This window comes from Capra hircus, chromosome 15 (genome assembly GCF_001704415.2).
Source record: "Capra hircus breed San Clemente chromosome 15, ASM170441v1, whole genome shotgun sequence".
Classification (NCBI taxonomy): Eukaryota; Metazoa; Chordata; class Mammalia; order Artiodactyla; family Bovidae; genus Capra; species Capra hircus.
This window is the reverse complement of record NC_030822.1, coordinates 66,257,289-66,275,235: the sequence shown is the minus strand read 5'-3', so window position 1 is coordinate 66,275,235 and position 17,947 is coordinate 66,257,289. Positions and strand designations below refer to the sequence as shown.

The 17,947-nt window shown below is 36.1% G+C and overlaps 1 protein-coding gene across 1 annotated transcript in view; it reads left to right on the top strand.

Annotated features, from left to right (window-relative positions):
* The window catches only part of CWF19L2 (CWF19-like 2, cell cycle control (S. pombe)), a 149,217-nt gene that overhangs the window by 21,793 nt on the left and 109,477 nt on the right, over positions 1-17,947 (top strand). The window contains exon 6 of the mRNA XM_018059850.1: positions 7,800-7,893. Coding sequence (XP_017915339.1) covers positions 7,800-7,893 — 94 coding nt within the window. The remainder of the gene's footprint in view (positions 1-7,799; positions 7,894-17,947) is intronic.

Below are 17,947 nucleotides of genomic sequence, written 5' to 3'. Positions count from 1 at the left end.
TGACCAGTGCAAGTTCAATGCACGAAGCAGCACACTCAAAGCCAGTGGTGCTCTGGGACAACCCAGAGGGATGGGGTAGGGAGGGAGGTGGGAGGGGGGTTCAGGCTGCGGGGAGACACATGTATACCTGTGGTTGATTCATGTTGATGTATGACAGAAGCCATCACAATATTGTAAAGTAATTATCCTCCAATTAAAATAAATACATTGATTTTTTAGAAAAGAAATAAATATCTATACCAATAAAAAAACAGCAACAGAATCAGACCCATATCTGATCTAAAACCTTTTATCTTTTGAAATATTGATGGCTTTATATAGTAACAGTAGGAATAGGAAATATGAATATGGGATAAAAAGTTAATAACGTGGATTTGAGACAGAGCCAGTATAAACTTGTAGAAATGACAAATATGAGAGTTGAAATTAGAAAACTTGTAAATGGTCAGACAACAGACAATACAGCTGAAGACAGTATTAGCTAACAAGAACAAGAAAATAGTCTTTAAGAATTTATCTTGAGAGCTACTGTATAGCACATGGAACTCTGCTCAGTGCTGTATGATAGCCTGGGTGAGAGGGGAGTTTGGGCGAGAATGGATACATGTGTATGTATGGCTGGGTCCCTTCGATGTTCACCTGAAACTGTCACAGCATTGTTTTTAAATTGGCTATACCCTAATACAAAATAAAAAGTTTTAAAAAAGAATTTACCTTGAATGCCGCATAGAGGCACAAATAAGTGAAAATAAGTGATCATGAAGTCCTATGATCAATTTTTTTGTTTTGTTTTTTTTCCCCCTCAGTTCCATTTTAATTTGGAAAAAGTTGTTGTGATAAACTGTATTGGCTTTATAATTAAGGAGCTGCCCATTTGCAACTTTGGGGCCAGGAATTTTTGGAACACCTTTATTTCTGTTTTGTCTCTGAGTTATACCTGAAGAAGTTGGGACTCAAGGGGAAAGTACCATAGGGAGATACCCAGTGGATAGTAGAGCAAGAGAGAGGAGTTATATGACGTCAGGAAGTTGATTTTACCCATTGCCATTACATGCTTGCTTCTGAAATCATGCTCTGCTCTTTGTAGGCATGAACAGTCTGGTCTGTTAGGGTATCACTGGTTTAGGATCTTAGGTTTTGCACATATTCAAGCCTGTTCTCTATATCAATAGAATGTAGTAAACTCTTCAGTATTTTTAAGTAGATTGAAATAGTGATTAGATTTTCTTAGAAATACTATTCCAGAAAACCTTTCCTTTCCTAAGAAACTGTAGTACTTTGTCATGCTTATCAACTTTCTAGCACTGAATCCGGAGAAGGCAGTGGCACCCCACTCCAGTACTCTTGCCTGGAAAGTCCATGGACGGAGGAGCCTGGTAGGCTGCAGTCCATGGGGTCACTAAGAGTTGGACATGACTGAGTGACTTCACTTTCACTTTTTACTTTCATGCTTTGGAGAAGGAAATGGCAACCCACTCCAGTGTTCTTGCCTGGAGAATCCCAGGGATGGGGAAGCCTGGTGGACTGCCGTCTATGGGGTCGCACAGAGTTGGACATGACTGAAGCAACTTAGCAGTAGCAGCAGCAGCAGCAGCAGCTGCAGCAGCACTGAACTACAGGCCTTCTAATTAATATAATCTTTTCTTACAAACTCTTATATATAAACTTCTCTGATTCAAGTAAGTTAGCATCTGTTGATCTGCTCATTTGATAATGTAGTTTTTGTCTTTTGCACCTGTATCATCGTTTCCACTCCTGTTCCTGCTCCTCTAGTTTGAATGCTGGTTCTTAGTTGTATGTCTTCTCCTCTCTGCCTCATTTACGTCCTGTCTGCTGGAGCTGAGTTAGTATGTGTAGTGACTGAGGAGAGCCGCTGAAACTAAGAAACATACGAGGTTGAATATTATTGTGGTTCAGGCCCTGGTTTACTCTTGTCTGGGCAGTTACAATAACCTTTTTTTTTTTTTTTTCCCAGCAGCCTGCAACTGATGTCAGATTAACTTTTTAAAAGTACAGCTTTTGTCATCGTCTTATTACTCTGTTTAGAAGTCTTCGGTGATTCAAGTTAATGAGAATGTGTCTTTGCCATTTCTAATATTTCCTTTCACAGATGCAGCTCCGCTTGTGGTGTTTCATGCTCTACTCTCCTTTCTCATTCTGTCCTTGAGGCTATGAAGTACATTTTCTATTAGAAAATTTGCAAAGAATAAACTGGGCATGCTTGGCTTAGCCCTGCCTTTCCTTCTTATGGAACAGACTGCAGAGATTGTGTGGCGAATGAGATGATGTGGGGGTTAGTTCAGCGCATTCTACACCTGGGAAAGTCTGCCTCATTGCAGGGTTCAGTTAACAGATGCATTTGGTGTCCACGAAAGAAAAATTCCACGTTAGCCTTCATTAACAATAAAGGTGATTTTTGTCTTTTATTTCTTCTTCTTTTGTGTGTGTGTGTGTGTGAGTGAGTGAGTGAGAGTGAGTGTATGTTTCTTACCTTGCTCAGAGCGTAGATTGAAAAGAAAGGTGCTATATTTATTGCACCTTTGTATTTATTTATTTTTTTTAAAGACCTCAAAATGCTGCCTGCAAATGGAGTCCAAACAGATTGGACCCTTTTTCTTTTGGGTGATTTGCACTTCACCCAAAATAGTTAATTACTTTGTGTTTTTCTGCAAATTCCTGTCTTGGAATTTTTGTTCATCTGGATTTTTCTAAGTACATGCCCTCTATCTCTGTATGGCTGCATCTTGTTTATCCTTCAGGGCTTAACGTGATATATATGATGAAATTCTTACTATTTCTCTTGATTGAAATAAATCTCTTCTTCCTTTATGCTTCCATAGTACTTTATTTGTTCCTTTACTTTATAGTACTTGTAGTTTTCTATAAAATAGTCTAATTTAATAGTCTTATTTTATTTCCCTTATGAGATTATAAACTTTTTAGAAAACTATATGTGCTGCTTTATTCCTTTTATACATTTGAAAGGGAAGAATATTTAATATTCTTTTACCCATGAATTTATTTTGCTGCCTTGTAAACACCTGGACTTAGTCCTGATGTTTGATAACCCTGTAGTAATTTTTTTATTTTTGCTGAGTTAAAAATTGAGATTATTGTTCAGGAGTAAATCATCTAGACTAATGAGTGAGAGTAGCCAGTTTTCAAACATCCACAGACCAGTTTGAGTATGTTGTGCCTGGCCCATCATGTTAGTCTCTTGTTTCTTTCTTCAGATGATGGTTAGCATTTTAATTTTTTTATTTTTGTAATTGTTACTTAAAAGCTTTATTGTGCTTTTAATTTAATTTTGTTTTTTATTGAAGTGTGGTTTATATTGAATATTAGTTTCAGGTGTGCAACACTGTGATTCAGTATTTTTATAGTTTATAAAATAGTGGCTATAAGTCCCTGTGCTGTACAATATGTCCTTGTAGTTTATTTTGTACATAGTAGTTTATACATCTTAATTCCCTACCTCTGTTGAACCCCTTGACATTACCTTTCCTTACTGATGACACTAGTTTGTTCTGTGAGTCTGTTTCTGTTATTCATTTATTTCACACATAAGTAATTACTGCAGTATTTGTCTTTCTCTGTCTTGACTTGTTTCACTAAGCATGATACCCTGTAGGTTCATCCATGTTTTTGCAAATGGCAGAATTTCATTCTTTTCATACAGTTGAGTAATATTCCAGTATGTGTGTGTGTATCACAACTTGTTTATCCATTCATCTATTGATGGATACTTAGGTTTCTTCAATATTTTGGCTGTAGTGAACAATTCTGGTATGAACATTGGAGAGAGTACATATGTCTTTTTGAATCAGTCTTTCATTTTCTTTGAATGTATACCCAGGAATGGAATTTCTGGATCATATAGCAATTCTGTTTTTATTTTTTTGAGGAACATTCATACTGTATTCCATAGTGGCTGTCTCAATTTACATTCTTGCCTATAGTGTACTAGGATTCTTTTGTCTCTGTATCACCAACATGGTATTTGTGGTCTTTTTGATGATAGCCATTTTAACAGGTGTGAAGTGACATCTCATTGTGGTTTTGATTTGCAATTCCACAGTGTTTAGTGATGTTGAGCATTTTGTCATGTGCGTGTTTTGGCACACATAGACGTTTGGAAAAATGTCTATTCAGGTCTTCTGACCGTTTTTTAATTGAGTGGTTTACTTTTTGATATTGAGTTGTAAGAATTGATTGTATATTTTAGATATTAACCCATTGTCAGAAATATTATTTGCAAATAATATGACCAACATCTTATTTTAGAGATTGATTCTGTTGATATATTTTATTTCTGTGTCATTTCTTTTACTCACTCAATAGTCTTTCATAATCTAACTCTGCTGTTTTGTAAATTTCCATTCCACTTTTGTTGTTTTTTCACTCTTACAAACTATTATAAGCAGTGCTAAATTTCTCCATAGTACATATTTAGAAGTGAAATTGCTAAGTTATGAAGTATGCACCTATTTTCTTTACAGACACATGCAAAGACGTAGTATCTGTGTATTGTCCCTGAAAAATGTATGTTTCTTTACCATACTTAGTGTCTGTATTGTCATACTTAATTTTTGTCATGCTGATTAATGTGTAAGAAATTGTATTTTGTGCATTAGTATGCATTCCTCTGATTACTAGGAGAGATCTCGTCATTGCTTTCTTCTGTCATTTAGATTTCTCATAGTATGAGCTGCCTATTTATGTTTTCTGTTAATTTTTGTTCTGGGGTTGTCTTTTTCTCACTGATAGTAGTTCTTTATATATTCAATCATGTGTCTTTTCTATACTTTCAGGTAGTATCTCATAATTTTTATTACTTGTCAGTTGTCCATCTCAGTATGTAATTTTAGTCTTTGTTATCTGTTGAGTATCTGATGTGTATCTCTTCGAGTGTCTAAGAGCACTGGAAGGAATTTCTTGATTGTAGATACTATGGCATGTTATAGTAGACTAAAAAAGGAGGTGACAGAATCTTTTTGTATACACTATAAGAAGTCAACATTCAGAAAACGAAGATCATGGCATCCGGTCCCATCACTTCATGGGAAATAGATGGGGAAACAGTGGAAACAGTGTCAGACTTTATTTTTTTGAGCTCCAAAATCACTGCAGATGGTGACTGCAGCCATGAAATTAAAAGACGCTTACTCCTTGGAAGAAAAGTTATGACCAACCTAGATAGCATATTCAGAAGCAGAGACAATACTTTGTCGACTAAGGTCTGTCTAGTCAAGGTTATGGTTTTTCCAGTGGTCATGTATGGATGTGAGAGTTGGACTGTGAAGAAAGCTTAGCACCGAAGAATTGATGCTTTTGAACTGTGGTGTTGGAGAAGACTCTTGAGAGTCCTTTGGGCTGCAAGGAGATCCAACCAGTCCATTCTAAAGGAGATCAGCCCTGGGATTTCTTTGAAGGGAATGATGCTAAAGCTGAAACTCCAGTACTTTGGCCACCTCATGCGAAGAGTTGACTCATTGGAAAAGGCTCTGATGCTGGGAGGGATTGGGGGCAGGAGGAGAAGGGGACAACAGAGGATGAGTTGGCTGGATGGCATCACTGACTAGATGGATGTTAGTCTGAGTGAACTCCGGGAGTTGGTGATGGACAGGGAGGTCTGGCATGCTGTGATTCATGGGGTCGCAAAGAGTCAGACACGACTGAGCGACTGAACTGAACTGAACAACATAATTCTTCCAACAACAAAAATAAGTCAAATCATGCTATTTGTTTATCCCTCCAAGTTAACCTTTAACTAAAATTTTTTGTTTGTTTTTTATTTTCTTCTATTTTTTGGCTTGCAACATGTGAGATCTTAGTTCTCAAACAAGGGATTGAACCTGCTTCCTCTGCACTGGAAATGTGGTATCTTAACCAAGGAACTGCAGAGAAGTCCCTAACTTAAATGAACTTTTGTTCATTGAAGATTCTGTACTTTTTTGTCAGCTCATGAATATGTTTCAAATGCTTAAAAATTTTTTTTTCACCAAACATTTTTGTTTTCAAAGGTTGGTTCATATTACTAGAAACTAACATTTAATTCCTTCCATTCTTTTCTATCCAGTTACCTTTATTATTTCTAGTAATTGCAATTTTTAGTTCTAAGAAGCATTTTCTGACACCCTAAATAAAATTGGGTACCCCTAGTATATGTTTCTATAGTAGCCTTTAATTTTATAGCACTCATCTATATTAATATTGCTGTCTTTCCCCTTTCTCAAGGCCTTAATTTCTTTGATGGTAAGAACTATGCCTGGCTTGTTAATTACAGCCTCAGTGCCTAGCATCCCTCATGACTCACTGGTAAAGAGTCTACCTGCAATGCAGGAGATGTGGGTTTTATCCCTGGGTCAGAAAGATCCCCTGGAGAAGGAAATGACAACCCATTCTAGTATTTTTTCCTGGAGAATCCCATGGGCAGAGGAGCCTGGCGGGCTACAGTCATGGGGTCACAAGAGTTGGGCATGACTCACGACTACACCACCACCACCAGTGCCTGGCATAGTGCTTGGAACACGGTAGACTCCCGTATTGTTACTAGGTTATTATCCTCTCTTTCCTGATTACTGCCACAGTTTTCTGATTGGTTTCCTACCTCTAATGTTACTCTTCTCCAGTCTTTTGTCCACTCTGAAACCAGTTTGCTCTTTGTATAATACAAAGCTGATCGTGTTTATGACACACCATTGCCCCAGCATAAAGCTCCAATAGCTGTTTCAAGTGGCTCCTGTGACCTAGTCTCTGATTATTGTGCAACCTAATCTCTTGTTGCTCCTCATTCATGCTTCTAAAGTTTTATTTAAGTCTGAATTACTTTCTTTCCTAAAACTGCAGTGTTTTCCCTTTCCTCTAGGGTTTTAAGAACATGCTTTTATTTTTGTCCTTGGCACACCTTAATGCTCTCGGTACCCACAAAAGAAACTGGCTAATTCTTACTCATCCTTAGGTTTAATACTACTCATATTACTTCCTCTAGGAAGTCTTTGATTTGTCAGCGTGAGAGGAATTTGAATTGTATATGGTTTTAGCACTCTGTACTTCTGTCTTCAAAGCACTTGTCAATTACTTGTATATTATCTGTATTCTTCACTATCTTATAAGCTAGTAAGGGCTGTTTCATCTTCTGCATCTAACAGTTCTGATTCATGGTAGGCATTCAGTAAACACATTGAGTGAATGTTAATTTAGACATTATTTCCTCCAAGTTGGAAAAAGTGTGTCTTAAGAGTGTTTTATCAGTTGCTTCATTTACTATTATTTTCTCTCATTCTGAAGGCTGTCTTTTCACCTTGCTTATAGTTTCCTTTGTTGTGCAAAAGCTTTTAAGTTTAATTAGGTCCCATTTATTTATTTTTGCTTTTATTTCCATTATTCTGGGAGAAGGTGAGGGTGGGATGATTTGAGAGAGTAGCATTGAAACATGTATATTGCCATATGTGAAACAGATCGCCAGTCCAGGTTCGATGCATGAGACAGGGCACTCAGAGCCAGTGCACTGGGATGACCCTGAGGGATGGGATGGGGAGGGAGGTGGGAGGGGGGTTCAGGATGGGGAACACGTGTATACCCATGGCTGGTTCATGTCAATGTATGGCAAAAAACACTACAATATTGTAAAGTAATTAGCCTCCAATTAAAATAAATAAGTTAATTGGGAAAAAAAAGTGTTTAAAATATTTTGCTAAGGTTGCAATTGTTAACTGAGTCTCAGATTTTTAATTTATTAATATATTTTATAGTGGGGTTATTTTAAAATTGTGACCTCTAAAAATGTTTTATTCCAGTCCAGACTGCTAGAAAGAGAATTGAATCCATACTGGAAGGATGGTGGGACAGGTCTTCCACCAGAAGACTGTAATGTGTCATCAGTCACTAAAGGTATCTTTATATTTTGCTTGTAGCCACATAAACATTTCTTGTTACTTGGTATTCCTAAGAAAATGACCTGAGTCTGCTAGTAGATTGGCAAGATGTATTATGAATTCCAAAAATGAATAACAGTCCAAATCAGATTTTGAGATGTATTAAATCTGAATTTTATTACTACTTATTTAAATATTTCTGCCTGATGCTATAATTTTGATCAAGTCTGAAAACATCTGTGTCTGTTTATATATTTGTAAAACAATGATGTATATTGATTTTTTGATGTGAAATTTGTACAGTTTTCTATTATGAACATCTATGGATTATTACTAAAGGTTCAGTTTACATATAGGAAAGCAATGATAAAATATTTGTAGTCTTTTAAGACCTTATTTAAATTATTAGTACTTGGCAAGATTATTTTACCTCAAATATGGTAGCAAATTGATTAAATATTTTTATACTCGATAATGTTTTTATATTTGAGTTTATATTTTGAATGGATTAATGCAAAGCGTGGTTCTGTAAAGATTTAATATTGCTTTGGTTTGTTACATTCTATGTGTGATGTATGCATGCTCAGTTGTGTCTGACCCTTTTGTGACCCCATGGTTTATATAGCCTGCAGCCTCCTCTGTCCATGGAATTTTCCAGGCAAGAATACTGGAGTGGGTTGCCATTTCCTCCAGGAATCTTCCCAACCCAGGGATCAAACCCACCTTTCTTTTGCCTCCTGCATTGGCAAGTGGGTTCTTTACCACTGTGCCACCTGGGAAGCCCGTTACAAAATGTATACAATATTATAAGGTTGTGAAGTTTCATTAAAATTATGTATAAGTATTAAATATGTGATTTCATATCTTCAGAAATTTTTACTTTGCCACCATTTATAAATTTGTATTGACCTTAGGATAGTGCTGTTACTTTCCAGCAGATGGAGATAAAATACTTAAGCCATATAATCACACAGTATTTAAAAAATACTTATGTGCCAATTAAGTGTTACTCAGTGAAAAGTTTAATTAATTACAGTTAACCAAGTATACACATAGTAATATTATAAATTGTTATCTTTTCATCTTAGTGATTTCTCAACAGAATGTTCTTTTTCTTTTTATACACAGTGTATTTTTATTTTGGCCATTTATCATGTTCCTTTGTATTTTATGAGAGATGTCCCTGGAGCCACTTATAGGTTCCTTTTTATTTTGTACTGACGTTATTAGTAATTATAGCCTTTTCTTTATTGCCTTTTATCATGGGCAGAAATGTCTCTGCTGTGCTATATAATAATAGCTATAGTCCTGTAAAGGTGTCTTTGGAATACTGATTTTTAGAAATTGAAGAGTTTGAGGATCATAGGTTTTCTCAGTGAACCATCATGTAGGACTGATTAAAGCCTTTACCAATACCTGTTTTCAGAGGACAGTCAATAAGTTCATATATGGGAAAGACTTAGAATTGATAAATCCTGTCTTTGAGTATGTGTATGTAGTCAGCAGTTTCTTCACTGATTGAAGACCCAACATTCTACTCTAAGTAGTATCTTTCAGCTGGCTGAACCAGCAGAATCAAAGGCAGTAAGAGAAAAATGACCTTACACAAAGGTTTTAGAGAGCCTGTCTCTGTTCCCTTTCACATCATGCTCTCACCATTTCCCTCTCATATTTATTTAGGAGGAAGAATGACAGAAAGCTCCAAATATATCCCAGAGTTGAAATTAAGCTTTAAAAAATGATCTACAGGGTTTTGTTTTGTTTTGTTTTTGCATATGCAGATAGTATAGTCATTCTGTTTAGACTAGTGGTAGAGTTGAAACTATGACACCTGAAAGTATTAATATTATAAGAGTGATATTAAGAATGTATGTAGAGTTTATATCGAAGAACTTGGACTTTGGAGTTTGACTTCTTGAGGTTAGAATTTTGGCATTTCCACTTACTCCTTCCGTCATTTGGGAAATGTTTTCTGACTTCTCTGAGCCCAGTTTAAATGTAGTAGGAAATAATGGTATTTCCTGTCTTATACAGTTATTGTGAGAATTAAATGAGAAAAATCTTTTATCATAGTATCTAGAACATAGTAAACGATAATGATGATGTCAAATAATTGTCCTTATGATGGAATGTTTTGGGAAGATTTTATCAACAGATTTTTGTGTGTGTGATGATTGAAGTGCCACATACACAATAATTAATGTTACTCTTGATATTTTTCCTTAGAGAAAATTAAGTGGAAAAGTAAGCATGTTTTCATTGTCCATACAAAATTATCTTCAGTCATATTTTAGTAAGGGGAACATTTGTACAGTTTTTAAGTTTACATGGCACATTTTTGTATTAGCTTATTTTCAGTCACAGCCATGTGAGGGTAGCAAAGTAGATGTCCCAATTGATTATAGTTAATATCTAATTTTCAGGAAACTAAGACTGAAATTGGTTAAGTTATTTACCTATAGTCATGTGAGTAGTACTAGAACCCAGCTTTTCTTTCTAATTCTAATATAGGGTTAGTTACTCTAAATTTTCCTTAGAAGACTTTGTTACCATGTAGTTAGTAAAAATTCTTGCTTTAAATCTCTGTATTTTTGTTCATCAAATAGAGTTTTTCCCTCTTCATTTTTTGGCTTTCTCTTATAGAACCTTTTGAGAAAAAATTTAAAAGGTAATTTAAATCAACTGTCTTATTTTACAGATAGACAAAGTTTAAAGGCGTTAATGACTTGCTTAAGATCTTACAACTATTTCGTAATAACAACAAGACTGAAATCTAGGTCTCCTGGGACTGAGTTTATTGCTATTTTCATATTATTCTGTCTTCTGAGAAAAATGAGGATGTAACTCAGATTTACTTGATTGTATTTTGTCTATAACAATTCAACTTTTAATTTTAGAAGCATATGTTCAGCCTCTTAATTTTTGACATATAAAAAGCGGGCTTCAGATGTAGTCAATATTAAGCGCTTCATGGAAGATTCCCTGGCAGAGGGCATGGCAATTCACTCCAGTATTCTTGCCTGGAGGATCCCATGGACAGAGGAACTTGGTGGACTGCTAGCATAGGGTTGCAAAGAGTTGAACATGACAGAAGTGACTTAGAGTGCATGCACATACCAAAGAATTTACTGTAGCTATTTGATATATATTTATCTCAGAGAGAAGACAGGGACCATACCTTATTCATGATTTTTTTTGTTTATAAAAGTTATATTTTTAATAAGCTGATACCCCATTCATCCCTGTTTTACCCCCTTATGTTTTGATTTCCTTCTGTGTTTAACAGATTTTCTTATTTATAGTAAATGTTCACAAAATACTTGTTGGGTTTAATTATAGATGATAATGATAGATGCTACTTCAAATTGATATTTTTGATTTTTACATATTAAATTCATGAATTCTGTTGTTAAAAATATTTTATTATTGCTTTTATTGTGGCCAAGGGGTATGGGCCTCAATTGCATATTGATTATTATTATTTTTAATGAATTTTTATTAGAATATAACTGCTTTATGATGTGATTTTTTTCTTTTTTTATTAAAGTCTAATTGCATTACACTGTTGTGTTATTTTTTGCTGTACAGCACAGTGTATCAGTTATATGTGTATATATATCTGCTCTTTTTTAGCTTTTCTTCCCATTTAGAACAAAATGGGAGAAAATGTTGCCACAGAGGATTGAGTCGAGTTCCCTGTGCTATACGATAGGTTCTCCTTAGTTATCTGTTCTTACACATGTAAGTGTATATATGTCAATCCCAGTCTCCCAATTCATCCAACCCTCCCTTCCCCCTTGATATCCACTGTTTGTTCTCTACACTTGTATCTCTATTTCTACTTTGCAAATAAGCTCATCTGTATCATCTTTATAGATCCCAAATATGAGTGATAGTTGCACAGTCATGTCCAGCTCCTTGTGACGCCATGGACTGTAGTCTGCCAGGCTCCTCTGTCCACGGAATTCTCTAGGCAAGAATTCCGAAGTGGGTTGCCATTTCCTTCTCCAGGAGATTCCACTTATAAGTGATATTTTTCTCTTTTGACTTATTTCACCTATGATGGTCTCTGGGTCTGTCTGCATTTCTGCAAATGGCACTATTTCATTCCTTTTTATAGCTGAGTAATATTCCATCCATTGCATATAAATACCACATCTTCTTTATCAATTCATCTGTCATTGGACATTTAGGTTATTTATATGTCCTGCATGTTGTAAATAGTGCTACGTGAATATTGGGGTACCTGTGTGCTTTTTAATTATGGTTTTCACATGATATATGTCCAGGAGAGGGATTGCTGTGTCATATGGTAGTTCTGTTTTTTATTTTTTTAAGGGAACCTCCATACTGTTTTCCATAGTGACTATCAATTTACATTCCCACCAACACTGTAGGAGGTTCCCTTTTATCCCCACTCCAGCATTTTTTGTTGGTAGATTTTTTGATGCTGACCATTGACTGGTGTGAGGTAGGAGATTGCATTTGCATTTCTCTAATAATGAGAGACTTCACACTTGACTTCACATTCCAAGATGTCTGGCTCTAGATTAGTGATCACATCATCATCATTATCTGGGTCATGAAGATCTTTTTTGTACAGTTCTTCCATGTATTCTTGCCACCTGTTCTTAATATCTTTTGCTTCTGTTAGGTACATACCATTTCTGTCCTTTATCGAGCCCATCTTTGCATGAAATGTTCCCTTGGTATCTCTAATTTTCTTGAAGAGATCTCTAGTCTTTCCCATTCTGTTGTTTTCCTCTATTTCTTTGCATTGATCGCTGAGGAAGGCTTTCTTATCTCTTCTTGCTATTCTTTGGAACTCTGCATTCAGATGCTTATATCTTTCCTTTTCTCCTTTGCTTTCCACCTCTCTTCTTTTCACAGCTATTTGTAAGGCCTCCCCAGACAGCCATTTTGCTTTTTTGCATTTCTTTTCCATGGGGATGGTCTTGATCCCTGTCTCCTGTACAATGTCACAAACCTCATTCCATAGTTCATCAGGCACTCTGTCTATCAGATCTAGGCCCTTAAATATATTTCTCACTTCCACTGTATAATCATAAGGGATTTGATTTAGGTCATACCTGAATGGTCAAGCAGTTTTCCCTACTTGCTTCAATTTAAGTCTGAATTTGTCAATAAGGAGTTCATGATCTGAGCCACAGTCAGCTCCTGGTCTTGTTTTTGTTGACTGTATAGAGCTTCTCCATCTTTGGCTGCAAAGAATATAATCAATCTGATTTCGGTGTTGACCATCTGGTGATGTCCATGTGTAGAGTCTTCTCTTGTGTTGTTGGAAGAGGGTGTTTGCTATGACCAGTGCATTTTCTTGGCAAAACTCTATTAGTCTTTGCCCTGCTTCATTCCGCATTCCAAGGCCAAATTTGCCTGTTACTCCAGGTGTTTCTTGACTTCCTACTTTTGCATTGCAGTCCCCTATAATGAAAAGGACATCTTTTTTGGTTGTTAGTTCTAAAAGATCTTGTAGGTCTTCATAAAACCATTCAACTAGTGGAGGTGATGGAATTCCAGTTGAGCTGTTTTAAATCCTGAAAGATTATGCTGTGAAAGTGCTGCACTCAATATGCCAGCAAGTTTGGAAAACTCAGCAGTGGCCACAGGACTGGAAAAGGGCAGTTTTCATTCCAATTCCAAAGAAGGACAATGCCAAAGAATGCTCAAACTACTGCACAATTGCACTCATCTCACATGCTAGTAAAGTAATGCTCAAAATTCTCCAAGCCAGACTTCAGCAATACGTGAACCGTGAACTCCCTGATGTTCAAGCTGGTTTTAGAAAAGGCAGAGGAACCAGAGGTCAAATTGCCAACATCTGCTGGATCATTGAAAAATCAAGAGAGTTCCAGAAAAACATCTATTTCTGCTTTATTGACTATGCCAAAGCCTTTGACTGTGTGGATCACAATAAACTGTGGAAAATTCTGAAGGAGATGGGAATACCAGACCCCCTAACCTGCCTCTTGAGAAATCTGTATGCAGGTCAGGAAGCAACAGTTAGAACTGGACATGGAACAACAGACTGGTTCCAAATAGGAAAAGGAGTACGTCAAGGCTGTATATTGTCACCCTGCTTATTTAACTTCTATGCAGAGTACATCATGAGAAATGCTGGACTGGAAAAAACACAAGCTGGAATCAAGATTGCCGGGAGAAATATCAATAACCTCAGATATGCAGATGACACCACCCTTATGGCAGAAAGTGAAGAGGAGCTAAAAAGCCTCTTGATGAAAGTGAAAGTGGAGAGTGAAAAAATTGGCTTAAAGCTCAACATTCAGAAAACGAAGATCATGGCATCTGGTCCCATCACTTCATGGGAAATAGATGGGGAAACAGTGGAAACAGTGTCAGACTTTATTTTGGGGGGCTCCAAAATCACTGCAGATGGTGACTGCAGCCATGAAATTAAAAGACGCTTACTCCTTGGATGAAAAGTTATGACCAACCTAGATAGTATATTCAAGAGTAGAGACATTACTTTGTCAACTAAGGTCCGTCTAGTTAAGGCTGTAGTTTTTCCACTGGTCATGTATGGATGTGAGAGTTGGACTGTGAAGAAGGCTGAGCGCCAAAGAATTGATGCTTTTGAACTGTGGTGTTGGAGAAGACTCTTGAGGGTCCCTTGGACTGCAAGGAGATCCAACCAGTCCATTCTGAAGGAGATCAGCCCTGGGTGTTCTTTGGAAGGAATGATGCTAAAGCTGAAACTCCAGTACTTTGGCCACCTCATGTGAAGAGTTGACTCATTGGAAAAGACTCTGATGCTGGGAGGGATTGGGGGCAGGAGGAGAAGAGGACGACAGAGGATGAGATGGCTGGATGGCATCACGGACTCGATGGACGTGAGTCTGAGTGAACTCCGGGAGATGGTGATGGACAGGGAGGCCTGGCGTGCTGCGATTCATGGGTCGTAAAGAGTCGGACACGACTGAGCGACTGGACTGAACTGAACTGAATAATGAGTGATGTTGAGCATCTTTTCATGTGCTTTTTGACCATCTGTATGTCTCTGGAGAAATATCTATTTGGATCTTTCACTTATTTACTCATTGAGGTTATTTTTTTGATATTGTGCTACATGAGAAGTTTGTGTATTTTGAAGATTAACCCTTTTGTCAGTTGCTTTGTTTGCAAATATTTTCTTCCATTCTGAGGGTCCGCTTTGTTTTATGGTTTCCTTTACTGTATAAAAGCTTTGGAGTTTAATTAGATCCCACTTGTTTATTTTTGTTTTGATTTTCATTTCTCTTGGAGGTGGATCAAAAAAGCCCCTGCTGCAGTTTATGTGAAGGAGTATTTTACCTGTGTTTTCCTCTTAAGAGTTTTATAGTGTTCAATCTCACATTTAGGTCTTTGATCCATTTTTAGTTTATTTTTATGTGTGGTGTTAGGGAGTATTGTAATTTCATTCTTTTATATGTAGCTGTCCAGTTTTCCCAGTACCACTTATGAAAGAGATTGTCTTTTCTCCATTGTATATTCTTGCCTCCTTTGTCATAGATTTGGTGACTGTAGCTGTGAGGGTTTGCCTTTAGGCTTTCTATCCTGTTTCATTGATCTGTATTTCTGTTTTTGTGCCAGTATTGTATTGTCTTGATGACTGTAGCTTTGCAGTATAGACTGCAGTCAGAGAGCCTGATTTTTCCAGCTGCATTTTTCTTTCTCAAGATTGCTTTGGCTATTTGGAGTCAGTTGTGTTTCCATACAAATTGTAAAAGTTTTCATTTTAATTTTGTGAAAAATGTCTTTGGTAATTTGTTAGAGATTGCATTGAGACTGTAGATTGCTTTGGATAGTATAGTCATTTTCACAATATTGATACTTCCGTTCAAAGACCATCATATGTTATTCCATTTGCTTGTGTCCTTTTTGATTTATTACATCAGTACCTTATAGTTTTCTGAGTACAGGCCTTTTGCATCCATAGGTAGGTTTATTCCTGGGTATTATATTCATTTTGTTGCAGTGGTAAATGGGATACTTTTCTTAAATTCTCTTTCTTATCTTTCATCGTTAGTGTGTAGGAGTGCAAGAGATTTCTTTGTGTCAGTTTTGTATCCTGCAGGTTTACCAGTTCACTGATTAACTCTTGTAGGTTTCTAATAGTATTTTTAGGATATTCTATGTATCGTATCATATTATCTGCCAACAGTGAGTTTTGCTTCTTTTTTTTCCAATTTGAATTCCTTTTTTTTCTTTTTCTTCTCTGATTGCTGTGGCTAGGACATCCAACACTATTTTCAGTAATAGTGTAGAGAGGGAACATCATTGTATTGTTCCTTACCTTAGAAGAAATGATTTTAGTTTTTCACCATTGAGAATGATGTTTGCTGTGAATTTATCATACATGACCTATATAATGTTGAGGTAGATTCCCTCTGTGCACACTTTCTGGAGAGTTTTTGTCATAAGTGAATGTTGAATTTTGTCAAAAGTTTTTTCTTCATCTATTCAGATGATCCTAGGGTTTTTATTCCTCAATTTGTTGATGTAGTATATCCCCCTGGTTGATTTGTGTGTATTGAAGAATTCTTACATCCCTGGGATAAATCCTACTTGATCATGGCGTATGTTGCTTTTAATGTATTGTTGGATACTGTTTGCTAGTATTTTGTTGAGGATTTTTGTGTCTGTATTCATCAGTGATATTGACCTGTAATTTTCTTTTGTAATTCTATTAATATGTTTTTCTTTTATCAGGGTGATGGTGGTCTTGTAGAATAAGGTTGGGAGTGTTCCTTCCTCTTCAATTTTTTTCAGAAAATTTGAGATGAATAAGTGTTTACTCTTTTCTAAATGTTGTGTAGAATTCACTGTGAAACCATCTGGTCCTGGGCTTTTATTTGTTGGAAGATTTTTAATCACAGTTTCAATTTCATTACTTGTGAATCTTCTGTTTATAATTCTATTTCTTCCTGACTCAGTCTTGGATGGTTGTACCTTTTTAAAAATCTGCCCATTTCTTTCATGTTGTCCATTTTATTCGTTCACAGTTGTTGTAGTATTCTTTGTATTTCTGCAGTGTCAGCTGTAACTTCATTTCTCATTTCTGATTTTACTGATTTGAGTCCTCTCACTTTTTTTCTTGATGAGTCTCAATGAAGGTTTATCAGTTTTATCTATCTTCTCAAAGATCCTGGCTTTTTATTTCATTGATCTTTGCTATTTTTTCCTTTGTTTCTATTTCAGTAATTTTTGTTCTGATCTTTATGATTTCTTTCTACTAACTGTGGGTTTTGTCTGTTCTTTCTCTAGTAGCTTCAAGTATAAGTTTAGGTTGTTTGAGATTTTTTTCTTGTTCCTTTAGGTGAGATTGTATTGCTGTAAAGTTCCTTCTTAGAACTGCTTTTGTTGCATCCCATGGATTTTGACTATTCATGCTTTTGTTGTCATTTGTTTCTGGGTTTTTTTTTTTAATTTCATCTTTTATTTCTTCTGTGATCCATTGGTTGTGCAGTAGCACATTGTTTAGCATCCATGTGTTTGTGTATTGTTATTGATTTCTAATTTCATAGCATTGAGGTTGGAAAGGATGCTTGATATGATTTCAGTTTTCTTAATTTTACCAAGGCTTGATTTGTGACCCAAGCTGTGGTCTATCCTGGAGAATGTTCCATGTGCACTTGAGAAGAAAGTATATTCTGCTGCTTTTGGATGGAATATCTTATAAGTATCAGTTAAAACTATCTGGTCTCATATGCCATTTAAAGCTTTTTGTTTCCATATTAATTTTCAGTCTAGATGATCTGTTCATTAGTATCACTGGGATATTAAAGTCCCCCACTATTATTGTGTTACTGTTATTTCCCCTTTTATGGGTATTAGCATTTGCCTTATGTATTAAGGTGTTAGATGCATAAATATTTACAGTTGTTATATCTTCTTCCTGGATTGATCCCTTGATCATTATGTACTGTCCTTCCTTATCTCATGTAAACAGTCTTCATTTCATAGTCTGTTTTGTCTGATATGATTATTCCTACTCCAGTTTTATTTTGATTTCCATTTGCACGGATTACCTTTTGCCATTCCCTCATTTTTCC